Raw genomic sequence first — 27,820 nt, 5'->3', positions numbered from 1 at the left:
TGGATTCATGCACCAGTGGCATCCTTCAGCCTGGCCTGCGCCCTCTTGCAACGTGGGACCCCTAGGGGAATGTCGGACTGCCAGTTTCGGTCTGGTCCCCATAGGCCAGGCCAAGGGACTTCAAGAATCCATGCATTGAGCCTCTAGTATGCATATAAGATATTTGGTTAATCTCTTCCCACCCTCCCCTCTCCTGCCTTCCCTCTGAGATTCATCAGTCTGTTTCATGTTTCCATGCCTGTGCGTTGAGAGTTTGTCCCGTGGTGGTCAGTGTGCATATGGCTACCAGTCGAACAGTTGAATGGTTGAATGGTCGAATGGTCGAATGGTCAAACGTTCATTTAGGCTTTTATATACATAGACGAGAGGCCCAATGGACAAAATTCATGCAACGGTCTATGGGCCTGGCAGCCAGGGTGGCTTGCCTTTGCCCTCGCAGCCCCCGCTTCATCAGGAAGGTTGTTTGGCTATCCAGTCTAATTAGCATATTATGCTTTTATTACAATAGATGCTTTTGCTTCATAACTATACTGTCTCCCACTTTGTTTCCCAATTGCTTCTAACAGTTATTTTATAAACCTTACCCTGCAATCCTCGACCTGGGGTGAAGTACTTGGTTTGCTCAAAGGCTCTGATCACAGCTTGCCCTTTTAGGAGATTGGTAATTGAATCCACCTATGACAATAGGAGAGATTCTGAGAGTTACATAATCTCTCGTAAGACATCACATATATTTCCAAGAGTAAATCTTGCAACATTTTTTTTTTGTAAAGCAACGATTACTGCTTAAAATCCCATGATTCTTATGAAATCTACCTTTAAATAAAATATTGGAATAAACTCACCTGAGAACTTTTGCAATATTACTTTTTAACATTTCTTACTATCCTACCATATATTAATACAAAATATAATTTTACAACATAAGAGAAATATAGGTCTTAGAGTTATTACAGAAAACTAAAAGTTATCAAAATCCTTTTCAAAGTAATGAAAGCTTCTATACTATAAATTATAGTTATGGATATAAATTTTTAAAGGAGCCCTATGACAATCTGTGCTTTCTGAAATTAAGAATAAAATTAAGAAATGTCATAAAGGCTTCTGAAAACCCATAAAAAATAAACAGTAAAAAAAATAACTCCTGTATGTATAACTCTTTATGATTTTCTCAGGACTGTAAAATACTTGACATTATAACGATCCTTCAGGTTAGTTGGTTGAAAGAATACTTATTCCCATTTTTAAATTGTGGGAATTGAGTTAAAGTGGGTGGAAGGACAGATTAACGCCTTTCTATTCTAATTCCAAGCTATTTTCGGTACATCTGAAAAAGAGATACCCGATAGTTTGGTCTACAGGAAAAAGATACCCAAGGGGTCCCAGTCATACCTGGCTGAAAAGATGCTCCAGACAACCATGTATCTTGTCCTGTTTTTCATGAGAAATTCGAACACTTAGTGGAAGTTCATCACCTAGATTTTAAAAAAGAATAATTAATCCTATGTTTAATATTCCAAAGTATTTTAATATAAATAAAATGAAAATGTTGAAACACAAGCTCTTATTCAAGACATTCATTTTCATGATCAGAAAATGAATCTCAAAAGATTTAATAGCTATAAAGATATCAGATTACTGATCCCAGGAAAGTGGAGTGAAAGTGGCCACATAGAATACTGCACTATGTTAATTCTTTCAAATGGTTCATTTTTCTGATAATTAAGTAGTTGAAATAAATTTCAGATTCAAAGTTAATATTTATCCTAATTGGCTGCAAAATCTTGTCTGTAACACACACAAAACAAGAAATTTGTGAGGTCTTTATATCAGGTATTTATTTATTACTCTGATCACCTACATTGAGGCTATTTTACATCTACTGTCCTAAAGTCCTTGGTTCAAAAGCCCTTCCCACACACATACCCAATCAACAATGCCTAATGTTTCAGTAAAACTTGCTTCCTGTATATCTATCATCCTTCAAATTGCCATAGAAGGATCATAAAACATATACTAAGGTAATTTAAAATTTTTAGTTTGTTTACTTCATCTCTTTTTAGTTCACTATTTATATCAGGATTGAGAAACAGACTTGACCAAGCACCTACACTGAAATGCAGCATGCGCAGTTACCAAGGATTACTGGAAAAGGTAAAAATGCATAAGGATCCAATAGGTCCATTCCAACGGTACTAACATCACAAAGCACCCAGACCTTCCCCACATGCACCTGAGTCCATGTCGTCACTATGGAAATAGGAGCTGCACTGGCTGCTGCAAATGCTGGTGAAGGAGGCGATGGAGTTCCTGTTGCTGTTGCAGTCGCTGAAAAGAAGGAGTTGCATTGACTTTAAGGCTGCATTCGCCACACCTGCCCTGTGATTTCTCATGAGAGAAACGTACTCTGCCGCAGTTACAGGTATTAATATGTTTTATAGAAAGTGATGCAAAAGATAAACTTCTCTACCACAGTTTATCTAACTTTATTCAAAAACATGTATTTTAAGTTCAATCATATTTCAAGTTTTCTTGTTATGGAACATCATTCCAAATACATTTTTAAATGCATAGTTATAAAATCTTTAAAAAAAAAATGAGTATATAAACCAAGGATTCAAACCAAACTTAAAATCCTTCATAATCTTTTTGATGGTATACTAGTATGCCTGGAGTTAACCTGTTAATAGAGACAAATAGAGTTCTGTTTCAGATCCCTGACTTGCAATCCTTACTGTACCTTAAATGATAACTTATCAATGGCATTCTGAGCTTCCCTAGGGGGGAGGGAGGTCAGTGCCTTCTCCCCACCTCAGAGCTGAGCACAAGGCATGTACCTTGAAAATGTTCAATAATGGTGAACTTCGAAGGAAAGGAAGTTTAAAATAATTGTGAATGTATATGGATATATTACACATATCTGAAATAGTGCAGGAGATTAAATATTGTTTTCCTCTCACAATAAATAAAAATGATTTATTTAAATTTACATTTACATTTAAAATTTCTATTTTTGCGTAGTGGGAGAGTGAGAGTAATTTTAATTAGTAATTTTAACTACTAATTAAAATAGTAATTTTAATTACTCAATAACTAGAATTTTAGGCAAGAAAGTATTTTTAGGCAAGTCATTTCCCATTGGAGAGGAAACCACAGGTTCCTATTAAAGAGCATATTGGTGTCCTTAGAAGCTAAAAGTAAATGAAATGGTAAAAGTGGTCCATCTGCGTGATATATTATTAAATCTCTAGTAATAATTTTCTTATGTATTGGTTAAAATCCCTTTCACATAGAAATTGGGAAAGTAGAGTGGTTAAGAGAGAAAATCAGGGCCAGACCACCTGGTCTCATAGGTCAATTAGGGAAGTTCTGTGGGCCTCAGCTTCCTTATCTGTGAAATGGAGCTCATCTCAGAACCAGCCACATGGGGCTGGCTGTGGTGGGAATTATGTGAGAGCATCCTGTTCCTCCCCGTGTCGGTAAAATATGTTTTTAAGAACTATTAGTATGTACTAAACATCTCCAATGAGAGTAACTTTGATTTAATAATTATTTTTTACAAGACCTGTGTGGAAAATAACTGAATCACATTTGACCTTGTGGATGAAATGAGTTCAAGGAGTTAACGAATTACCTGTAAGAGTCCCTGTTGCTGATGGTGTCATGACCTGAATCTTCCTGCTCATCGCCGGCCACATTAAAACAGACCCGCTTGCTGTTCCTTTCCCCCTTCTCATTGTCACTGTCTGTTGGCACTATGCATTCGGCTGCCTTCCGTTCTAACTTAGGAGAAGATGTTATCGAAGACAGAAGGCTGTATGGTAATATTAAAAAAAAAAAAGTAAGTGCACACTTTCAAACTGGCTGCTTACTGTTTGATATCATGGGCTTTCAAAATATGTCTAGAGTGCATCTGTGTTTTACAGCAAGTAAATATCCTACCGCATCCAAACCCAAATAATAGAAACACAATTTAAACTAGAAAGCTGTGTTCAAATCCTGGTTCTCCAACTTACGAGCTTTGTTATTAGAGCAAAACAATGAGTCTCTTTGACAACCATCAGATGGGAATACTATGAATGACTAACCCACAGGATCGCTGTGAGAATAAAAAGAGAACAACAGCCGAGACCCGTTTGGCTCAGTGGATAGAGCATCGGCCTGCAGACTGAAAGGTCCCAGGTTCCATTCCTGTCAAAGGGCATGTACCTTGGTTGTGGGCACATCCCCAGTAGGGGGTGTGCAAGAGGCAGCTGATCGATGATTCTCTCTCATCGATGTTCCTAACTCTCTATCCCTCTCTCTTCCTCTCTGTAAAAAAAAATTAATAAAAAATATATTTAAAAGAATAAAATAAAAATAAAAAGAGAAAGACATCAGCCTGACGTCTAAAAATACTGGGAAACTTTAAAGGGCTACCCAGATATTAAAACAAACACTAAAGGTGCTTCAATACCCTCATTGGCGTGCCCTCAGATATTAAAAAGCCACATACCCATCTGGGCCTGTCTTAGTTACCTCCCAGGCTTTCTCCATTTGTCAATCCTTTCTTACTACTCAGACTCACAGACTCACAGGAAGGTCCTGGTCCTTGTGATCATAAGATGCTAAACAGAGTCACACACAAGGTGAGGACAGGAAGCCAGCAGCTGCTATTCCCACACTGTCTGCAATCCATCAGGATGGAATCTCACAAATCTGCCCCCAACCTGGCTCAAGGCTAAAACGCCACCTGCAGATGCTGAACTGGTGTGAAAACTGACCTTGGACTTGGACAAGCACTCCAGCCTTGAATGCTGGGCTGTAAAAAGTTTCTGTTAGACTTGTCTAACTCAAAATTATGCAAAAATGTAATCAGTCTTTACTATTAAATAACATGCTATAAACTTGAATTAAATCACATCTGAAAAAAAAGGATCCATGTTTGGCTTCTCCAGCCAACCTTTATCTTCTCATTTATCAAATAGCAATGACACTCTATTCCATCAAGAGCAAATGTACATATCTTTGTTTTCAATCTTCACCTAAAGACATGTTTATTGATTTTAGAAAGAGAGGAAAGGAAAGGGAGAGGGAGAGGGAGAGGGAGAGGGAGAGGGAGAGAGAGAGGGAGAGGGAGAGGGAGAGGGAGAGAGAGAGGGAGAGAGAGAGAGAGAGAGAGACAGAGAGAGAGAGAGAGAGATTGAGAGAAAGACATCCTGGTGAGAGAGAAACATCAATTGGTGGCCCTGAACTTGGACCAAACCCACAACCTAGGTATGTGCCCTGACTGAGAATTGAACCTGCAACCTTTTTTGGTCTATGGGACGACACTATAACCAACTGAGAAACCCAGTGAGGGCAACATATACATTTACTCATTTTTTTTATAGCAATATCATGTTTGCTTTATTTCAAGACCATGAAAATGTCTCATACTGCTTCTATGTTAAATCCATAATGTCATAATTAATTAGATGCATTTATTATATTATGCATGGCTCTCGGGCTGTGCATATCACAGTTAACAAAACAAAGATTGCCTGCCCTCTTGGAGCTTACAATCTCCGGGGAGGAAACAAAACAATAAACAGTAAACTGTCTAGCAATCAGAAGGTGACAAACGTTAGGAAGAAAAACTAAGACGGCAAGGAAGCCAGAACTGCAACTTCACATTAGTAGTCAGGTAAGGTTTCCCTGGGAGATGATACTGGAACAGCATTTGGCAGTTTATGGTTTTTAGGCACCAGTGACAATCAGGAAGCCGAGGTACAATTGCTCCAGACCTAGTGAGGCTTCTAATTCTTTTAATAAAAAGCCCACTTGGAAGGATACTTTTACGTCTTGTAAGACAGATGGGATATGTATTCACTCCCTCCACCCAAAATATTGAAACAGTATGCACCACAAGTGCACAGACAATGAGGCCTGAATGCCAAAGAGTTCGCAGGAGTTCCTTCTGCCAGGCGTCCTCTGCGCTCTGTGTGTTTTTAAATCAGAAGCCGTGGGGCTAAGCATAAACATTTCTTTCCGACTTACAGGCACTGCATTCACATATTTGCTTTTCGTCAGAATCAGCTGCAATTATGCTCACAGTGACCCTGCAGGAACCAGTGTTAACGCTCACAAATGTTACAAAAAGTGTGTGACACCATGATTTTGCATAAAATGTCTATAGATTCCTTACAGCAATAATAAGAAATAAAACTTAACGTGTGCATGCAAACACATTTTCCTGTACTGTTGCGCATATATAATTTGAAAAAGCTACCTACTGTAAGTCCATTCATTCTGAATGAGAATTCCGAGCAGCCTACCATTCCAGGTCAATCTTTTCCTGATGCCCTTGATTAATAAAGAGTATTGTATGTCGGATGTGCATTGACCTGTGTTGTTTTTTTTCTATAATATTGACATTTAAATATCATCATCATCATCATCATCATCATCATAAATAACAGTTAGAGCTCTTACTGAAGTCATTACACTAAGTACTTAACAGACATTAATTCACTTAAGCCCTAAAACTACCTTATGAAGTTGATATGATTATTATTATTCCCTCATTTTAGAGATTAGGTGAGACACACTGTTTTATACATATACTTTCAAATTCTGCAGAATGCCTGCTCCCCTGCATATCAGTGACACTCTCTGAAGGGAGGAAGGTGGTCATCAGAGCTCTCCTCCCCTACCCTGGTGAGGGTGGGAATGACCAGGTGACTTGCTTTTGATGTGAGTGGAGGTGACATGGGCCCCTTCCACCTAGAAGCCTTTATTCCAGTGGGATTGGCCTCATTCTCTCCCCTGCTGGGGCAATCAGACATCCCAATGGACCAGGGCTGTTGCCTAGACTCTGAAGGAGGTCAGTGTGCAGGGAGACCCTGTGACTCAGAGGGGCATGGAGAGTGGGTAAGAAAGACACCTTGCTGTGAGGCTTCCAGTTAACATAACAATGAAGGGAGTAAAAAGACTTGTATAAAAAGTAGATTCTAAGAAGACATGACATGAATGGCTGGGCACTGGAGCATCTGCTCACTAGGGGTTCTGAGGCAGAGCCTCTCTGCACAGCCGCCATTAGCCTGACACTTTACTGCCTAGAAGGCCAGCCAGGTAGACCTCAGGAGCAGGGCTATCCAGGCTGTTTGTCAAGTTCCGGGAACAGGAAGAGGTTAATATCTTGGAGCTTAGGGAGATGAGTTTCCCCGGAGAGGGGACAGGGGCAGATCATGTGGGGCCCTGCAGGCCACAATGATCCATTCGATGCTGTATTAATTGCACTGCAATGCCATCAAATGGTTTTAAGCAAGAAGCTAGCATGCTTTGCCTTTCAGATCCCTCTGGCACAGGTGGATGTAGAATGTATCAGAGAGAGGCAGAGCTGGAAACTCCTACAGTGGGCACACGTGGGGGGACGGTGGTGATCCAGTCTAAGTAATGGGATGGATACGTTCTGAGGTACAATTGACAGAACTTAATGAAGTACTGAGGTGAAGGGGAAGGAAAGGGAAGAGGCCAAGATTCTGTCTTCATGAACTAAAGAGTTGGGAAGTACTTACTGACAAAGGGAAGCCCTTGGTGAAGGGGTTGAAGTGGACTGAGTAAGAGAAAATCCAGAATTCAATTTTAGAAACAAATTTAAGTTTGATGTATCTGTGATACATCCCAGGAGTACATAAGCCATATGACAGAGGGACTGTGATAATGAATAAGCCAGTGCCTATAGTGTGTCTGGTGCACAAGTTAACTTTCATGAAGCTGTCGCCTCTTGTATACATTTACCAGAAAAATGCTTGGGAAACCTCAAAGATAATTCCACCACCAGCCCTACCGCTCCTATCTGTAACTCCCAGCTTGCTGAATGTTCTTCAATGTTCACAGCTCAATCTGGCATGTGGAACCTGCAAAATGAAGTCTGTTTTCAAATGTCCTGTCTTCAATAACCCTCAAGGCTCTTTATTTATTTATTTCTTCCCTGTTTTCTGAAATCCCATGAAAGGTTTTAGAGTATCCTAGATCATCCACAAATTATTTTCTATTTACTTATGTCTAGTACCTAAGTGTCATTAATCAGAAAATAACCCATGAGAAGGCAAAAGTATTTAGTGTTCCACAGTGAAATAGGAATCACAGTCTCGATGAAATCCATAACACTGCCTTATTTCATGGTACTAAACAGTAAGTTCATCTCCAGTTCCATCTTTGGACCCGAATGAAGTAGGATTGAGTGGAATATCTACATGTTAAGTAAGATGTTAATTCTAGAAGTGCTCCAAGTGACAGGCTTCAGGGGAAGACAAGTTCACCACCAGGCCCTTTCACAGGACTAAATGACTTCTAGAAAGGCTAGCCATGGGGTGTTCTGAGGCCATTTCCTTTAAAATGTGGCAAAACATCTGAGATTTGCTTCTCCATTCTGCAGACACTTCTATGTGTGACTAAGAATAATTACTACATGGTGAGAAAATTGTTTGGTAAGTAGCTTTTCAAATAATTTGACAAGTTCCACTGTACTGCAGCTTCTCTGAATTGTAAGGCCAACAAGGAATCCAAGCTCTTGGACAACTACTATACTGTTTTAAAGTTTATTATATCGCACACTGAATTATATAGAACATATTTATATTTAGAATTGAATTATATGGAGAAGACCAAGGAAGTTCCTCAAATCATTTGCTCATTTCACGTCACTTTCCTAATAAACCTGCATAGTTGGGTAATGGCTTTTAGAAGAATAGAGTGGAGGAACTCTTAAGTAAAAATAGGTAATCATTTTAAGTAGTTTTAGATAAGAAAAATGACTTCTTTGTGCAAATAGTGCTTTAATTGCAAAGCATTTTAAACCAAGGAAAAGGAGTTCCTAGGCTCTTACCATTTTCTTGGAAAACACACACACACACACACACACACACACACAAACACACACACACACAAACACACATACACACAACACACACACATCTACATTAGCAGAACTTAAAAATAAAATGGTCAAAAATCTAACACAGACAGATGAAGCCTGGACAAGTGCCAGGCTGTGCCAGGTAGTCAATGCATCCAAAGCTTCATTCTGAGGCAGTGTGCACTCGGGCAATCAATTATCCTGCCACTGACAAAGGACTCATCTGAAAAGCAGGAACAATTACTTTTGGCCTGATTGGAGTATGCGATTGGTCCAGATGTTCTGCTAAAATCCTTTGAGACTAAGATACATGACTCAATGCTATTACTTATGGCTTTATTGCATATATCATATTGAATGCATTTCCTACATATTTCAGAGGGAAAAACTGACTTCTTATATAAAATATGTCATATAATAAAATCAGATTTATTAAATAAAGCAAAATATAATGCCCTAAAATATAAACTTCTCTATCAAAAGGTTACATATCCATTCTAAAACAATTCAAAAGTATCATACAGTTGTTTGAAACTAGCTTCCTGTTCTCAGAAACTGCAAACTGTCTAATTCATTCTTAAATGGGGCAGTCACAATATGATATGCCAATGTCATTTTTTAAAATTTATTTTCAAAATGTATTTCATTTTACTTTTTCTATCACCATTTAGCTCCTCTATGCCCTCTTCCACCTCCACCCATTCCTCTTTTCCTGCAATCACCACACTTGTCCATGCCCATGAGTTCTCTTTTTTCTTTTTTGCTCAATCCTTCCACCCACTCCAACAACGCCCCCCCACACACACACACACTAGAGCTGACTCCCAAGCACAATAGGTAAAAAAAACAAAACTAGAGTATCAGATCTAGTAAAACAGAATTATAATTTCAAATTAACTCATTAAAACAGCTGGAAAATAGCATAGTAAATAGTAAATAGTAAATATAAGAATAATCTTATAGAAATGATACAGACTAAATTTCTCAGATATATAAAATCAGAGATGATGTCTGTTAAGACTTCATTAATATAATGTCTAATTGTAACAAAGGCTTAAAGTAAGCGCTAAATATTTTGTCACAACTGAATTACCCTTGGAGGAATGGGAAGAAGTCTGTGTGTGTGTACTACACAACACACCCCCAAAAGCAATCTAAAAATATAACTTCAAAAGGAGGTACAATAAAAAAAGAGGATTAACAGTGTTTATACCATTTGCAGATTCTACTAATTTTGGATATTTTTAACAATTTCAACTCCTTGAAGGATAAGTAAACATGATTGCTGATTGCTTTTTGTATTAAGTTGTATAATTATCACCACAAACTTGCAATGTGTCATTATTCACCCTGTTGTATATATGAGACACTGTGCTACACTGAATGCCGTGTTGTTTTGTACACACTGAGCTGTCTTGACTGGATGTGAAACTTAATCAGATACGATGATGGGGCAAATCATCCTGCAGAGCTCAGGCAATTCTCCAAATGTCAAACTCCTCAATCAGACTCATGTTGGAAAAGTTATAATTAACTTTCTCTGCCTTACATGATAAAATCTTTCAAATTGTTGGCACAGCTATTTGGGTTATTATACACCATTAATTTGGTCATTAGTCCAAGGAATATATAGGTTTGGATTGACTCATTTAAGAAGTATGTTAAGGATTTGTTATATTTTACATTTTTTCCTAAACATCTACTGCATGCACATATACCATATATTGTGCTCTGCTCTGTGAAGGCTACAATGAAATCCATCTTTCAGTCATATTTGTCAATTTAATATTTTCACACTGAAACTTAGTGTTTTCCATACAATAAAGTTTTGTCACTCTCTTCCCTGTGTTAAAGCTTCCGTATGTATCTATAGTTATATGGCATGTTTTATCATTTTTAAGTTGTTAGAAGAAGAGGGTCTAAGCAGTCAGCAAAAATCTCCTACATTTCCAAAAACTAGAGCCAATGATGGCTATTCAAAAGTGTTATTTTCTACAGCTATTTCATTAGGCACGTTTAAAAACACAGTAAATTAAATACTTACTCGTCTATTTGACAAACACACATCTCCACCTCTTTCAGGGCCGCCTGAAGTTTGCCCAGCAGTTTCACATAGATGTCCTGGGTTTCCAAGTCTTCTTCTTTTAACAGATACCGGAGCCCGTGCCCATCCTGCTGTGCCAACGACAAGCCCGAAGGGGCCGCCATGGTGGTGATGGTGTGCTGAATGTACACCATAGGGCTCAGTTTCCCTGGGGAGGTAAAATCATTCCATCATGATACTTCCTGTCTTTAACTTACAGTAACAATCATAGAGGCCCAAGCTTACCATACAATAAAATGCAAGCCCGATGCTGAATTTAATTCCGGAATTAGAGCTTATGGGGAATTGCCATGAAAGGGGAGGAATGCAGTTTGATCCCACATCCTGCGGTGATGGTGGGAATTACACTGTGCTTCTCTATTTTTCCCAGAGTTATAGGGCATTTCAGATTAATTGATTTCACAGCAAGATGAGCTGTACCCATCATGTGTAAGAAAGGCAAGAACCCCCATTCTTCTTAAAGAAAAAAACAATAAAATAATAAAAGTGCATACTCCATTTTCATTCTATAAATGCTTACACATAATTATCCAAGTGATTATAGTGAAGAGTCTTTCTTTACAAAAGTTCAGACTTGCTTACACACCAGGAATCTGTCCAAAGCCAGGGATGTGGGAACCATTATGACTGCCTAAATTACTTTTATATTTGACCAAGTTTCGAAAGCTAACATACCTTGTTCAGATTTGTTTTCTTTATCTTGAGTGTTATGCTTCCGACTATCCAACTGAACACCAAAGGCGCTCCCCAGCGAGGTCGATGTTTTGGGATAAGAAACTTCCATCACGTTGACATGGCAGTTGGTAGGGCAGAAATCACTGCTGTGCAGCGGGGATATTTTAGATTTGGCTTGTTTAAAGGTGGGCCAGGCTCTATTCTTCAGTACACGAGAAAACTATAAATTAAAGAAATAAACAGCAGTTGAACACACAGTGGTACCTCAGACATTTCACTTCCATCATCCATAGCAACATCAACATAAAATTAAATGTCAACTGGAACAAGTGAAATAAATTATAAGCTGCTAGAATTTAAATTGTTATTTTAAAATCCAGACATTTTTTAATAAAGCAAAGCAATGTAGGCAGCAGATGCATGTAATTCATTTGGAACTCTGCTCACAAGGTAGTGCTAAAAGAAATTAATTTAAGGAACCAATATCACTTCCTAGAGAGTTCGATAGAGAAGTAAGTGTCCTATAACATCAATATAGGGTGTTCATTTTTAAAGTGAGACAAGGTGACAGAATAGGGTAGCTGGCAGGTCAAGGGTGAAAGATGGGATTATTCCAAACACTGCCATAAAAATCAATCTAAGCCTGAGCAGGTGAGCAGGTTAGACAGTAAGGTGTGGTGCTGTTGACCCAGAATGGCAGGATGACAGACAGGACCAATTGTGTTTCCCATGCCTTCTGTTAATCACTGCTGAGCACTCAGGTCAGGATCAGCCTGAGGACTGGTGTGAACTCCACTTTATTGCCATTGAGAATAAAGCACTACTCAGAGGACTGACATGCCTTTCAAGGATAGCCACTCCAGTGCTTAAAACCTTGCAATCCAAATCCATCTAATTCTTGCCATACTCCACAGCTGCCCAAAGTCTAATTGCACCTAGCTTATTTATCTCCAGCTCTCTTCCCCTTGCTCCCTGTGCTCCATCTAGTCTTCACTCAGTTGCTCTCATACACCATTTCTCACTCTTTGTACACACATGTCAGAGGGCCTGATTCCCACTGGTTATACTAGTACTTTTGTGTAAATAGGAACTATCTCTTGATTGAAAGCTCATGAAACATGTATATGGAGGAAGTCTGACCAATATCCCAAATAAGCTCAATTATGAAAGTATTCTAAAACAGAATAAATCTAGAATTAAAAAGGATTCCTAGGACAATTTAGGATGAGAATGTTTCTTCCAACCAGTGCCCAGTCTTACTACTGGATCACCACACATCCTCCAGAGCTTAACTGCCTGCAGACGACTCATCCAGGTCTCCAGTGAGGTTTGAACTTCTCTCACATCTGGACCAAAAAGCATCGATGGCCAGTACAACTGGCTGGGAAATCTATTATGATGGTAACAGCCTGACTACAGAAACTATAGAAATCAACTGTTTTCTATTTTTATAATCTAAATCTTTTCTAATCAAAATAAAGGCAAGGTAGCCTCTTTCGAGATTTCAGTTTCTATGGATACTACATTCTACTTCACAGAAAGAAAAGTCTTTGAAGCCTTCCTCTAGAAGAAAAATACGTTGCTAATAATACTATAAAAGTAAATATGTGGAAATTAAACACATATATTCACCAATGCTATTGTTTCCGTTGATATGCATTTGACATGCAAATGGAGCTAACTTACATGACCTAGCGAGACTATTATTTTAGGTATCTAAATTTGGTTCAAATAGAAAAGAACCTTGAAATAATCTCTTGCTAATCTGGTTTCTCTATCTAGTGAGAAAGATAGCCAATTATTCTAAATATGCTATGGTCAAGAAGGGATAAGGGGAAAAAAATAGCTTCATTATTTTTAAGTCCTAGTTGTCTACAAATTTCTTTTTATTTCTAAATTGAAAATAAAAATAAGTGAGAGCTTTCCAAAGGACTGAGACCTGGTCTTCCCCAGCTACATGACATTAAGGAAATTATCGATCTCCTTGAGAAAGCAGCAGCTTTCCGTACACATGGTTATTTCAAAACTCAAATAATAATGCACATACAAGAGCTTTCTATAATTCAGTGTTATTATTTTTGTCATCTAAAACCATTTCCCATTAGCTTCTCCATCTCTGCTTTAAAAGCTTTCCCCAGCTGCTAGTTACTCCTGAGAAAATGTAAAAATGATGTGTTTTCATTTATTTCACTCACCGGAATAATGTGTTTGAGAACCCCCTGCATCTGGGGGGAAACCCTGAACTTTATGTTTCTAATCCCACACAACATTCACTCCTTAGTTTATCACAAACCATATTTTTGTTAGAAGCCAGGGAAAAACACCTGCTTCCTCCACCATAACCATTTCATCATATATACTATACCTACACACACCATGAACGAGTCATTTTCTCTCCATTCCCAATGCTTCCACACAAGTCTAAGTGACTGGCACTTTTTACAAACATGAGTCTTAGGCCACTCCAAATATCACTGGAAAAATCAGACTTTTTTCAGTTTACTTTTTTAATTGCATCCAACTCAAGTCCTCCAGGCAGTCTGCCAACTCTTCATCGATAAGATCATTGTCACATCAACATCTCTGCCTTCACTCAGGATATATCCCTTTGAGCTCATTCTTCCCTCTTCACTTAGATAAATCTTTCCAAACAGCAGGCAGCACTTTTTGACGAGTTGATCCATAATAATTCCTCCTTTTCTGAAATGCTGTTCGATGCCCTTGTCGTCTCAACTATACTGCTTAGCACATAACCTGTGTAGCTCAGTGTCAGTACAGGTAAACAAGCAACAACCAGCGTTAGCACAAAAGGGAGCAAGGTCCCAGCTTCACTGCTGTTTCCAGCTGTGTGTCTTTGGGCAAGGTACTTGACGACTCAGCTTCAGATAATTCTCTGATGAAGTGAATCATGTGGCTCGTATCACTGCACTGGTAAAATTATATAACATAGGCAAACTGTGAAATATCTCACACAGTGCCTGACACCTGTGGCAGACTGCTGCAATCTGCTGTGCACTCACTCCATAACTCCAAGGGGCACCCTCATATAGATCAGGGTGTGGGATGCAGTACGTCCAACCATTCACAATGGCACCCCCTCGTAGGCTAAGTAGGCAGTATTATTACTGCTCACTTCACGTATTTTGATCTTTCTTCCCAGGTAAATTGTAAGGGTGAGATGGCAAGAATCCTCAAGTCAATGATTTAAGGACTCATTTAACAAACATTTCCCTATTCTTCCTGCCCTATTGGAAGTTGAGTTTTGACCTACGTCATTGGCTTTCATTAAAAGAGTGCATTAAAAATATCAGCCACATATTATAAAACAAACTGCTGCTCCTTTTGCATGGATATGTTGATGGGCACTGCCCTGCCATTTCCTGGTGTCACCCATTTGAAATCCAGCGAGAGAGATTTATTTTAGAACTCAGGCCAAGAAAATCTTTGCTTCTCTTAAGAAACATGTATATATCTCAGAGATGCTGATAAATATGTACTGGGTTACATTTCCTTTTTTATTTGGGCCATCAGGAAGTCTAAACAGAATATTCCACTTCAGTAACTAAATAGAGTCTTAGCACCTGCATACGTATGACTCCTTTCCCCTGGTGGTCTATACTATCTATTCTAATATAGCTTCACCTATAAATTTACCTCCTAATTTACCTCCAGTATTTGTCTCCTTCTTCCTTTTGGTAATAAAATTTCCTGAGTTTCAGTTGAGCACATGATGCCCAGGGCTCATGGATTCCCAGCCTCCCTTTCACTAAATGACTAACAGGATGTCAGTAGGAATGATGTCTACAACGTCTGGGTCATGCCTTCAAATGGAAACACTTGACTCTCCTCTTCCTCTTTCCCCTCCTGGGGAGCTATGACTTACATGGTAGTGGGAGAGGCCAATGTCCTAGGAGAGAGAGCAAAAATATAGGGAGATCCCTAGAAGATTGTCAAGCCGCCGTACCCCTCCATAAAAATAAACTTTCTATCTTTTTTTAGTCTGTGCTATCCTGGTCCTTCTTGCTATTTTTAGTCTGTGCTATCTTGGTCCCATCTGAATCAATACCCTACCTACTATACCCTGATCCCAAAGTTTTATTTTTATTTATAAAGTGTACCTATTTCCATGTATGTCTCTTGAAGCTATTTCCACTGCTTTTGTTGTATGAATGGAGAGAAGAAAGTCAAGAAAACATAAAGTGACCCTATGCCTGGCCACACCTCCTTCCACCCTGGTCTTTTCCTGGCTATAGGGCCTCAGCTGCTCGTTCTACATGGATGCTTCCCCACTCCAGTGTAATGAAGGGTTCAACTTGCCATTCACCATATGCTTTCTCGAGGAGGCTTTCTCTAGCCTCCCAGTCTAAAGTTGCCATCCGGGCGCTTCCTGCCATGGCTCCCTATTTTGACTTTCTCACAACTCCTTTCAACATTTGATTTCACTCCTTTGAAGATATTTATTTACTTTCTTGCTGCTTCCCCTACTCAAACATAAGCACCACAAGAGATGTTTTTGCTGCCATATTCCTCAACCCAAGAATAGTGCTTGGCATATAAAAGGTGCTCAGTAAAGTATGTCAAATAAATTAAACAATCGATCAATTTAAAATAGCTGATGTTCCCTATATTTTCTGATTAATGGCTCTGTTCTCTCTGTGGAGAGAAAAGGGAAAGAAGAACTACAGTATAATTTTAAAATTTGACTTCAGGATTAGGTGGTTGAGATTCAAATCCCAACTCTATCATTTGCTAGTAGGTTAAATATAATTCTCTAAGCCTAAGTTATTACATTTGGAAAATGTGGCATAATGCCCTAGCTTACAGGTTTGCAAAGATCAAATGAGGTGATAAATTTATAGGCATTTAAAATCATTAGAATGTTATGTAAAAATTATCATTTTAATAAGCTGGAACATGAATAAGGAAAATATCAGAAATTGAATTACATTTGACATTTAAACAATAATTTAAATAACACATGTGAAATGTATACATAGGATGTTTACCTTTTTGTAACTGGATATTCTCTGACAGATGTGCTCAACTTTTTCGCTGCAGAGGGCACTGAATTTACTCTGAAGTTCAGCAGGAATCACTTCATTTAAAGAGTTAAGGCTCGTGCAGTTTTGTACAAAATGATCATCACTTTTAGCTAAGGCTTCGAGAATCTGTAGGGACACACATGCAAAACGCAGAACAGAACAAGAAAACAAAACCTTCAAAATTAGCCAACTGAAATGTTCACATTTCCACAGCACAGGTGACTTCCCAGCACTCCTCTGCGGCTGCCTAGGATTTCCATGTTTACCCAGCCCTGGCGGTGGAGTGATGGGCCTGTGTGTCTGGTATCTCCTTCTGTGCCTTCTGTTGACTATAAAAGACTCCGCTGAAGGAGCTGAGTGGGCTTCTAAGACATCTCGCTCGATAAATCAGCACACTGATATGGGAACTCAATGCCTATGTTACTCAGAAGATTTTTTTCTCTCCAATTTTATAGAGCAACAAAAACTAAGGAAATCCAATAGAGTAGCTTCCTGACTTTCCCAGTACAGAGAGTGCATTTAACAAGTGTTTGCTGAAGGACTGAATAAATAAGAGGTCCTCTTACTAAAATAACAATCAATGCCACCTGCAGTGTCTGTGCTCTATCTGATAACAGCATCAGATAAAAGCGTCCTATTATGTATTCAATTTGTAAATCCTTTTGGCTATTTAAATCAATGGTGAGGCAGTGTGCATGTGTCTGTGTGCATGTGTGCATGTTCATACGAATACATACTCACTCTAGATCACTGAGAATGTCTTATGAATTTAGAATTATTTGTCATATTTATATGTAGCATTTTTTAATTGTTTAAAAATCACAGGGCTGATTACACCCTTACCTAACATTTTTAAATAATTTGTGGAGAAATGTATAGGTGGCATATGTATCTGAACTGCCTCACCACTTCCATTTCCCTTTCTTGCAGAATCTGGAGTGTGAGTTATTTATTTATTCCACTAATTATTATGGAATGTGAGTTACTAATCTAGAAATTTGAGGGGTTTTTCTACTTTAATTTTCTTTTCTTCTTGTGTGCAGTGGAAACACATAAGTGTACTAAACTTATTCAGCATTCATATATAAAACAATCAATGTAATTTTGCAAATTTGAAATAGAAAAGGAGATAAAATAATTGCAAATAACTTGATCACAAATCTTACATGGATCCTCTTTAATAGTATAATGCAGATGGGAAAGGGGTGCATTTTTAAAATATAGATTATCAATAGATAGATATATAGAGTAGTAAATGTCATCAAAATGATGACATTTATTTTCTTTTTTTTCTTTTTTAAAATATATTTTATTGATTTTTTACAGAGAGGAAGGGAGAGAGAGAGAGAGAGCTAGAAACATCAATAAGAGAGAAACATCCACCAGCTGTCTCCTGCACAACCCGCACCACGGATGTGCCTGCAACCAAGGTATGTGCCCGTGACTGGAATTGAACCAGGGACCCTTCAGTCCACAGGCAGATGCTCTATCCACTGAGCCAAACTGGTTTCGACAATGGCATTTTTTTTTTTAGTTGACTTTCAGAATATAAAACAGAAACATAATTATTTTCAAAATAGTGTATTTATATTTCTATAATTATTTTCTCTAACTAACATTTAAAAAATATATATGCTACCGCCCTGGCCGGGTAACTCAGCTAGTAGCAGTGTCTTCCTGTACAGCAAATGGAAGGGCACATACCTAAGTTGTGGGTTTGATCCCCAGTTGGGGCTTTTACAGGAGGCAACCATTTATTCTCTCTCTCTCTCTCTCTCTCTCTCTCTCTCTCTCTCTCTCTCTCTCTCTCTCTCTCTCTCCCTCTCTCTCCCTCTCTTTCCCTCTCTCTCTTCCTCTCTCTCAAAAGCAATAAAAACATATCCTTGAGTGAAGGATTAAAAAAATACATGCTATAAATATTTTAAGTCTATCTTGATTGCACATACGTGAAACAAGAATTGAGATGAAGAAATAAAGGCAGAGAAGCTACTTGTCGTCTTACTTACTTGTAACACCTGAATCCTCACAGGGTGATACAAAAGCAGACAAAATACTGAAGTTCTAACCTGTGGAGAGTCCCACAGGAGCTTGATAGCTCTCCCTTGTAGAGGATAATGAAAAGCAAGCACAGGATCACCTCTCACTTCCTACATGAGTTATCCTTTGGGATGAAGACTTGGTTCCTCCCTCCCTGTCTTGCTGCAGGCTAAGGACTAAGGATAATATCCTTCACTACCAAGAATTATATAAATGTCTGAGGATCTATTCGTAAATCATCTCTAAGCTTTGTGAAATTTTATGAAATAAAGTTGAGACTTGCAGAATCTGAAATTTCTTATAATGTACTCCATGACTTCAGATACTTTTCCGAGAATTATGTACATTTAAAAAAAGCATCACCCAGTGTGAAAATCATCTCAAACGTATACACAATACTGAATTAACAAACACAGCAAACATATAAAATGCAGAGAAGACTGCCAAAGCAACTAACACTCCCTTGGGCTGGAGTCCCATCTAACTTCCCACTGTGCTCCAAAAAGTATCAATAAAAAGGAAGACTGTACACATACTGAGTAATGGGGGTTGGGGAGAATTTGAATGAGCTGACAGCTGAAACGCATACAGCTCTTTACACATTTTAAGATGGGGGTAAAAAACACAATCCCTTGTTCCCAGGATGGCCTTACCTTGGCAGTGAGGCTGAAGAAACCTTTGGGCTCGATCATCTTCTCCACCACGTTGCACTTGATGCCAGCGGTGCTGTCATACTCATACACAACCCCATATTCCAGGTGCACGTTATCCACCGTCAGGCTCACATGCTCCTTCTTCCCATCAATGATGGCCATGGTGTTGAACTTGTCAATCACCTCTGGAATAAAGACAATTTTAATTCAGCAAACTCATGAGCCTTTTTGAATAATTTTTAAAGGAGTTCTTTAAAGGATGGCTAAGTTTAATGTGCTAATAAAGTATATACCCTTGTTAACTTTTTTTTAAAAAAGAAGAACAGTTTTCAGAAATATGCCTGAGTTATTCAAATCTCACTACTCTATCTTCACATATCCATTTGGATCTATGGACCATATGTGTGCCTCTTTACACCACTATGAACATTTTACACACCATTTTACATTTTCTCATTAAAAGCATGCATGAATTAAAGTCAGCATTCTTGAAACTGCCTTAAACATTGGATGAATGTTTTCTGAAAGCAGGAAAAAAAAATACATAAAGCCATACTGAGGAAGCAGAAAGGAGATGCAGTAATCATTTTTTCAGAGAGAGGGTGCCTGAATTCTCCCAAATAGTATTTTCCAGAGAGCTCATTGAGAAAAGTTCTCATCTTTCACTATATTAACATTCCCATTTGGAACATCTTCTTATAGGTTTTGACCTATAATCAGTCAACTGATAAAAACAAAAACAAAAATAGCAAAACCAGCTAAAATCTCAAGTAAGAAACACTGAGAAACCTAACAGTAAATATTAAATAAGAAAAATAGAATATGAGTTTATTTAAAATAATTCTAGAAATCATGGAAATAGCAAAAATAATTAAATCCCAGCATATGTAGAAATCAACTTCCAGAGCATCTCAATTCTTTTTACCTTTCACTGAGACAGCAATGATGATAAGCAGAAACTAACTCTAAATGAGTGGGAGGAGGGAGAGGAAAGCTCCAGGATGAGGTCCTGAGATTCACCTTCATTAAAAAAACAAGAGTTGATTTATCATAACAGTCTCGCTGTGCCAGCGAGGTTGAGCATTTCTAATACTGCCCATGAAATGAGTGGCTCTTACCAAGTGGCCTTCCAGGAGTGGGGAGAGACAGCTTTTCCTAAGTTCCCCCATACGAGCAGTGTGTACAGGGAATTCTCCACCTGTGCTGGTTTGAAAGAAACTAAAACTACAATAAAAATGTAGGGACACCCACCAAATATATAGTGGAAAGATGCCAGGAAAATGGAAGAGAGTGTTCAAAGACTTCTGTGACAAACTTTGGAAACAATAATTCAAAGCATTTGTCAATTGCCCCAGCCCCTTCACTCTTGGCAAAGAAGCTACTGAATATAGCAATCTGCTGGCTTGCTTCGCTGAGAAAAGAGATACTAGGTGTCCTTATTAAAAGGTCTCTCTGTCTCTCGTTTACACATTAGTTTGCTTCTTTCATTACTATGAGTGCCTTAATACAGTAAACATTACTTGAATCAAGAAATTATTTTCAAAAGGACTATGGACCTTCTAAACCAGGGCTTCTGGAATGTAAGTGTGCATGCAGATCAGATCTTATTAACTTGGAGATTCTGAGTTCGTAGATCTAGGGTTGGCTGAGATTCTGGGACTCTCTCTTGCTCCAGGTTCTGCTGCTACTGGTCTGGAAACCACATTAGAGTAGTAATGTCTATACAACATCTAAACTCAACACCAGGAAACAATTTATAACTGAGATTTGAATCCTCATTTACTATGTACTAACTTGGGCCACTCTCTTAGCCTCCATTTCTTCTCCTATAAAATGAGGACGGTGATAATCACACCTCATGATATTTTCTCTTTTGATGACCTTATGAGATAATCTATGTAAAAGACTTTAATAAAGTTGACTAACAAAGTGTAGTAGTTATTCCATGTTAGCTAGAAGCTATTATTACTTAATGCATTTGACATGACATCTATTAGTTACAATGACTTAAGGAAGTGGCTTGAATGGGGAATGGGCAAAAAGGTGAAGGGGATTAAGAGGTACAAATTTATAGTTATAACATAAATTAGTCCCAGAGATATAATGTGCAGCATAAAGAATATAGTCAACAATATAATAACTTCATATAGTGATAGATGGCTCCTAGACTTCTCATGATGACCACTTCAAAGGCATATAAATATCAAATAACTATGTGTACATCTGAAACTAATGCACTAGTATAGGTCAACTGTAATTTAAAAGAGCTTTACATTCCCAAATGAACAACATAAGTGGCTTGAACATATCAGATTTTCAAAAACTGGCACGTTGAAAAAGAATACTATGAACAAATAGTGAGAAAAGATGGAGCCCACCTTCTACTTTGCAATCAAAGGAATCCCCTGCTTCATCCCCGGGGGGTTTGGTGTTAGACTTTTGAAGGTCTTCCTGGGCGCTCTCGAGGCTGTTATACACCCACTGTATGGAATCTTGCTGGAGGTGAGGAAGGGAAAAAACCTCAGTGGCATTAGTGCTTCCTAAACATGCATATCTGTTTCATAAACCTGCCTCAGAAGGAGGGCTGCAACCTTATTTTTCCTTCTATTTTGTTTAAAAATAATAAATTTTGAAAAAGAAAGAAAATCAGCATCAGAAACTAATAGAATGTCAAAGCCAACTATCGTTGTTTTACAAGCTGACCTTTAAAAATTGAAATTTTATCTCCCAAAAGTATGTTTTTAAGAAAGATATATTTCCCAAATATTTAAATGCCTCAATTATATCTTAAAATGAACTGTAAATTACATTTTTAATAAATAAATGTTAGATGAACAGTTTTCCAAAGAATCAAGCATCTATAATTGTACATACCCTTTAAGTGCTCTCCTAACAGTCATATAAATTTTAATAGACTTAATGTTTTTTTAATCAAATCAATAAAAAAACTGGAAGACCATCTTTCATCTCATTGGGTTCTTAAGTAATGTAACTATCTTTTAATCCTCCCATGTCATAAATCATCCTGCGTCCCTCCTCCGCCCTGACCGTGCACCAGTGGGGTCCCTTGACCTGGCTTATACCCTCTCACAATCCGGGACAACTCAGGGGATGTTGGTGAGCCAGTTTTAGCTTGATCCTGCAGGCCGGGCCAAAAGACCCCACTGATGCATGAAATTCGTGCACTAGGCCTCTAGTATTTAGATAAATGAGAGGGAGAAAAAGTGACTACCAAGTAAAGGTTTTTAGGGTTGTATTACTCTAAATTTATACTTTTCCTAGGTAAGGTGATAAATTGAATTGCACTACTGAAGTGTGATATAATTTGTATTATCCATTTTTCTCTTGTTTATTAACATCACAATTGTATTTAGTTATATTATTGCTATGCATCATTAAAATCTAACATTTGATCATTCAAACATATCTTGGTAACCTGTTGTGGCCTCCTATGACCCATATCCCCCAGAATCTACACCTTTAGGTGACTCCTCCCACACCGACTCTGGGCGCAGTCATGTGATCTGATTTTCCCAAAGGGATAGAGCAAACATGATGTAAATAGAGAGTTGATCAATTGTAACATCCCCTCTTGAAATCCAGAAACCATGAAGAAGGGAAGACTTGCTCAAGACTGGAAAGGGAGGCCATGTGGGGGAGTCTGGAGAGAGGTTAGCAGCAGCAGAACTGCAGTGCCCAGTCAGTACCAGCGTAATGCAGAGGTGCCAATGCCCTCACAGGAACTGACATCAATCAGCACGCAGAATCAAGAGAAATAATCAACCACTATTGTTTTAAGCCACCGAGAGTGGGACACTCTGTTTTGTGGCAATGAATACCTGATGTTATTCTTTTTGTAAATGTTTGTATCCATTTATTATTTTTCTCAATCATTTTATTGATCCTCTCCAAGAAGGCAGGCTGGGAAAATAGAAATGAGTAAAACTAAAATCTACTTAGCTATTTATTAAAATGCTGATAGAAAGGAAAGATTTGATAATTTCAGAAGTGCCCTTTATAAAAATTTATTCAATAATATAGTTCAATAGACATTCATTGAACTACTTACTATTAACCAGAATAACCTATGAACTAATATGTGAATTCTAATTTGCTATGCTAATGTGACCTATTGGTAAGTAAAATTGATGAGCTATTTTCTTGTATGTGCAATATTTTGCAGGGTGTTGGGCCTGAACTGTGAGAAAACAGCCATTTATTCTTCTGATTTGGACACAAAGGCTTAGTCCCCAATCCAGAAAACAGGACTTCAGTACACCTGACAGGAAAAAATGCCAAGCCTCTCATCTGGAGATTTTTTGCATTTAAAATCCTTTTGTATTTAGTGGATTAAACTTAATTTTCTCTTTTAGTCCATTGTGCACTTGCACCTCATGAGAGAATAAGCTTTGCTTATAAATTAGGATTGTAATTTTATTTTTTGTATGACACTTGAAATTTGGACCAGAGGATAGTGCTGACAATTTTAAATAATGACAAGTATTTTCTTTTCTGAGCTAAATTCAATTTATCCAAAAGTCTACTACAGACCCTATAATACACAGAAGTTTTTGTTTTTCACAAAATTCTAATAGTAAACATTGTAAGCATTTATAATTTGTATCTACAGACACAGAATGACCATCCTATATTCTCAAGCAAATACAAGGGTCAGGAAAATGGTTTAAACCTTTGGATCTCAATTTGATAAATTTAAAAACTCAAATCCCAGGGCATTTTTTTTAAACAGGTGATAATACTACAACAATGAAATGTAACGTTTAAGCACAATCAATCATCACTCATTATTTTGACAAAGCAACCATGATGAGACTTACAATGCTGTGCTTAAATGTGAGCCTAGAACTGGAAAAACCACAAAAATCTCTAGCACTTCCTGTGCTGTCCCTGGGGTTTCTATGCATGTTTGCACTCAGATCTGGATAAGCTGAGAGGCAGCTCACCTTGGTTGGTCTCCTGTACTTCCTGCAGGCAGTGACGTGTGCAATGACGCTGGCATGTGTCTCTTTGCTGACATTGATCCCATTGACTTTGATGATACACTGTCCAGGGTGAAGACCGGCTGCTGCAGCCACGGTTCCTTTAAATACACATAGAAAATTTCCAGAAAGTCATTTTAGATTTCTTTTCATCACATATGCAATAAGGAAAGCAATTAAAAATATAATAAGCATCTGGCTACTGTGTTTTTGATGATTTGTTTCTGATAGCGATGCTCTCTCAACATATTTCTGCTACTTAACGGATCATTCAAACTGTGAGTAACAGAATATTTTCCCACCTCCCTATGAATTAGTTTGAAGGGATATTGTAAAGTAACCTTTTTAATGCTAATCAGTTATTTTCCCTTTAAAACGTCTAGTCAGTCTAATTTTCTGAATATGCATATATAATGGCAAAATGAGAAAGCCAGAATCATGCCTTATTTATCTTTCTTTAGTTACAAAAATCTCTAAAAATTAAAATAGAGTTCACTTTCATTTTTAAAATGCCAAAAATTAAAAGAAATTCTTAAGAAATCAAATCAAATCAATTATCAATTACAAGTGGACTGGATTTGCTAAGAAAAATAAGTTCAGGAACCAGAGAACTAAAGAATAAAATTAATCAGATAATATCAGCTGCCCATCATTTATGTGCATAGACATATATTTAATTAACCAGTGCCACTGAGATTTTCAGACCTTCCAGTCATTATTATTTGATATTCAAAGCACCATTAACAAAGCAATAAATATAATACAAATAACTACAAAAACCATTATAAGTATATTAGAAGAGCCTTTCTTTATAAGCAATTTCCCCCATGAAAGAACTAACAAAAATCTTGAAGAACATAATTTATATTCAATAATTGTCCTCACTAAAATTCACTCCCAGAAATTTTAAGTGCTTTTTCTGGATTGAAGTGAGGGATATTTAAGGACTTTTGCTGGAGTGAGGGACATTCTCAACAGAAAGAACAACCTGAAAGCAGGCACTGTGTCAAGAAATAACCTGGGCATTCAGGGAACTATTAGCAGCTGGGAGTGAACTCAGAACAGCAAGGATACTGGAGAGAAGAGCAGAGCCAGGTTGGGAAGTTCTGGGTGCTTTGCAGGAAGTCCTAAGTCTGAACCTTGCTAAATATGGAAAAGAAAAACATTTACGAATTTTAAGCACAGAAGTGACATTATTCCCCTGCAAATGGACCATGGGTTATTGGAATTGAAGTCAAAAGTCAAAATCACAGCATCTACTGCAATTTTCCAGATTGGAACTAAGGTAGCATTAGTCATAAAGGAGAGAATGAGATCAAGTATTTGATGTGTGATGATGGATATTGTGGAGAGGCTACAGTACCCAAGATCACTCCTGTGCTTTTGGACTCAGTGGCTGAGAAGATGGAGTCACTTAAATAGAGAATACAGAAGGTAAAGCTTTAGAGAATGAATGATAAGTTCTTTTGAGGAGAATGCTGAGCTTTAACATGCCATAGGGCCAGCCTATATAATAAAGAGGTAATATGCAAATTGACAATCACTCCAACACACAAGATGGCCATCCCCATGTGGTCAAAGATGGCCACCACAAGAGGGCCAGAAGGAAAGGGCAGTTGTGGGCAATCAGGCCAGCAGGGGAGAGCAGTTGGGAGGGACCAGTTCTGCAGGGGAGGTCAGTTAGGAGTGACAAGGCATGCAGGGGAGGACAGTTGGGGGGAACCCAGGCCTGCAGGGGAGGGAAGTTCAGAGTAACCAGGCCTGTAGGGGAGGGCAGTTGAGGGCGACCAGGACAACAGGGGAGAGCAGTTAGGGGTGACCAGGCCTGCAGGGGAAGGCAGTTAGAGGCAATCAGGCCAGCAGGGGAGGGAAATTAGGGGCGACCAGACTGGAAAGAGAGGGAAGTTAGGGGTGACTGGGCCAGCAGGGGAGGGCAGTTAGGGGCAATCAGGCTGGCAGAGGAGCAGTTAGGCATTGATCAGGCTGGCAGGGGAATGGTTAGGGGTTAATAAGGCTGGCAGGCAGAAGCGGTTAGAGGCAATCAGGCAAGCAGGCAGGTGAGCAGTGGGGAACCTACAGTCCTAGATTGTGAGAGCAATGTCCGACTCACAACAGGTAGTTGGACATACCTCAAGGGGTTCCCGATTGGAGAGGGTGCAGGCTGAGATGAGGGACACACACACCACCCCCCATGCACGAATTTTGTGCACCCAGCCTCTAGTTATGTATATAGCAAACAATTGGATCTGGGCGATAGTACACAGGAAAGAAATCTGGGCTGAAGATAGAAATGCAGAAATCCCTGGCAAAGAGGATCAACATGATTGTTTATGGAGAACAAGCAAAAGGAGAATAAAATATAAACAAACATTTTAGTCACTACAATCATTTAACTTAAAATGCATTTTATAGTTTAGTAAAATGCATGGCTTGTAGAAATTCTTGAAGTAATCATATGGCAACAGGCTATAAAGCACACAGATCATTTTTAAAGCTGAAAATACACATCTTTGAATTAATGACAAAAAGGTAATTACTTGCTGTCAGAAAAAAAAGACAAAGAGTTGCCCTCAAAAATCATTATATTCTCTGGCTAAACTGAAGCACGCAGAAAAGTGATTTTAGGAGGCATCATTCATTATTAACGATTTAGCAGTGATACATATGCCCTACAATTTTTAAATGTTTTTTCTTAATATTGTTTTAAGGCTATATACTGCTATTGAGTTAATACAGTAAAATATGATGAGAACATTCATAACAAGATTGTGTACATTTTAAACAGATTCTTGTTTAGTGAAGAATGAATACGTGCTGGGAAGCTGTTCGCCATGCAGAACGGCTTTCTTACCTCTTCCCACCGCATGCACAACCGATGGGCCATACCCCCGGATCTGGAATCCAAGTCCATCAGCTGAATCTGGGATTTTCACTGTCCTAAAATCAATCCGAAAATAGGGTAAGAAGACTTTAAAACACCACAACCGGTTAAAACAGTAGTTGTCCAAACTTTTATTTATTCTTTCAATAAATTCATATTGAGGGTCGACCCTGTGAAAAACAGTGGGTTCCAAACCCTCGAGGGAAGAAGCATCAGGGTGCATGCCCTCAAAAAGGCACGGAGCAGGCACACACTGCAGATTTCTCGCTTGACACAGTCATTGCAACTGCAACCTGAGTCAGGACAGGCTCTGGGCTCAGACACTCCTTGCTCTGAATCCACTTTTAGTCAGTTGATTGTGGGATAACTTGACTGAACTCCTTAACTTCTCTGAGTCTGAGTTTCCAGAAAGATGATAGTGTTAAAACTTACTTTGCAATGTATCGGTGGAGACTAAAAGAGATACCACTGGTCTACTGCCCTGCATTGCGCCATGAGCTAGGTAGGTATTTAACAAAATGGAAGCTCCCAGCTTTTGTTTATTATT

At 38.4% G+C, this 27,820-nt stretch overlaps 1 protein-coding gene across 1 annotated transcript in view; it reads right to left on the bottom strand.

Annotated features, from left to right (window-relative positions):
* PREX2 (phosphatidylinositol-3,4,5-trisphosphate dependent Rac exchange factor 2) overlaps positions 1–27,820 on the bottom strand; it is a 208,729-nt gene that overhangs the window by 72,141 nt on the left and 108,768 nt on the right. The window contains exons 19-29 of the mRNA XM_036437097.2: positions 27,244–27,329; positions 24,357–24,493; positions 21,771–21,888; positions 19,393–19,577; positions 16,667–16,828; positions 11,661–11,880; positions 10,926–11,133; positions 3,635–3,814; positions 2,234–2,328; positions 1,393–1,475; positions 585–675 (exon numbers count right to left, since the gene is read on the bottom strand). Coding sequence (XP_036292990.1) covers positions 585–675; positions 1,393–1,475; positions 2,234–2,328; positions 3,635–3,814; positions 10,926–11,133; positions 11,661–11,880; positions 16,667–16,828; positions 19,393–19,577; positions 21,771–21,888; positions 24,357–24,493; positions 27,244–27,329 — 1,565 coding nt within the window. The remainder of the gene's footprint in view (positions 1–584; positions 676–1,392; positions 1,476–2,233; positions 2,329–3,634; positions 3,815–10,925; positions 11,134–11,660; positions 11,881–16,666; positions 16,829–19,392; positions 19,578–21,770; positions 21,889–24,356; positions 24,494–27,243; positions 27,330–27,820) is intronic.

This window comes from Pipistrellus kuhlii, unplaced genomic scaffold (genome assembly GCF_014108245.1).
Source record: "Pipistrellus kuhlii isolate mPipKuh1 unplaced genomic scaffold, mPipKuh1.p scaffold_m20_p_14, whole genome shotgun sequence".
Classification (NCBI taxonomy): Eukaryota; Metazoa; Chordata; class Mammalia; order Chiroptera; family Vespertilionidae; genus Pipistrellus; species Pipistrellus kuhlii.
This window is presented reverse-complemented; position numbering and strand designations above follow the sequence as displayed.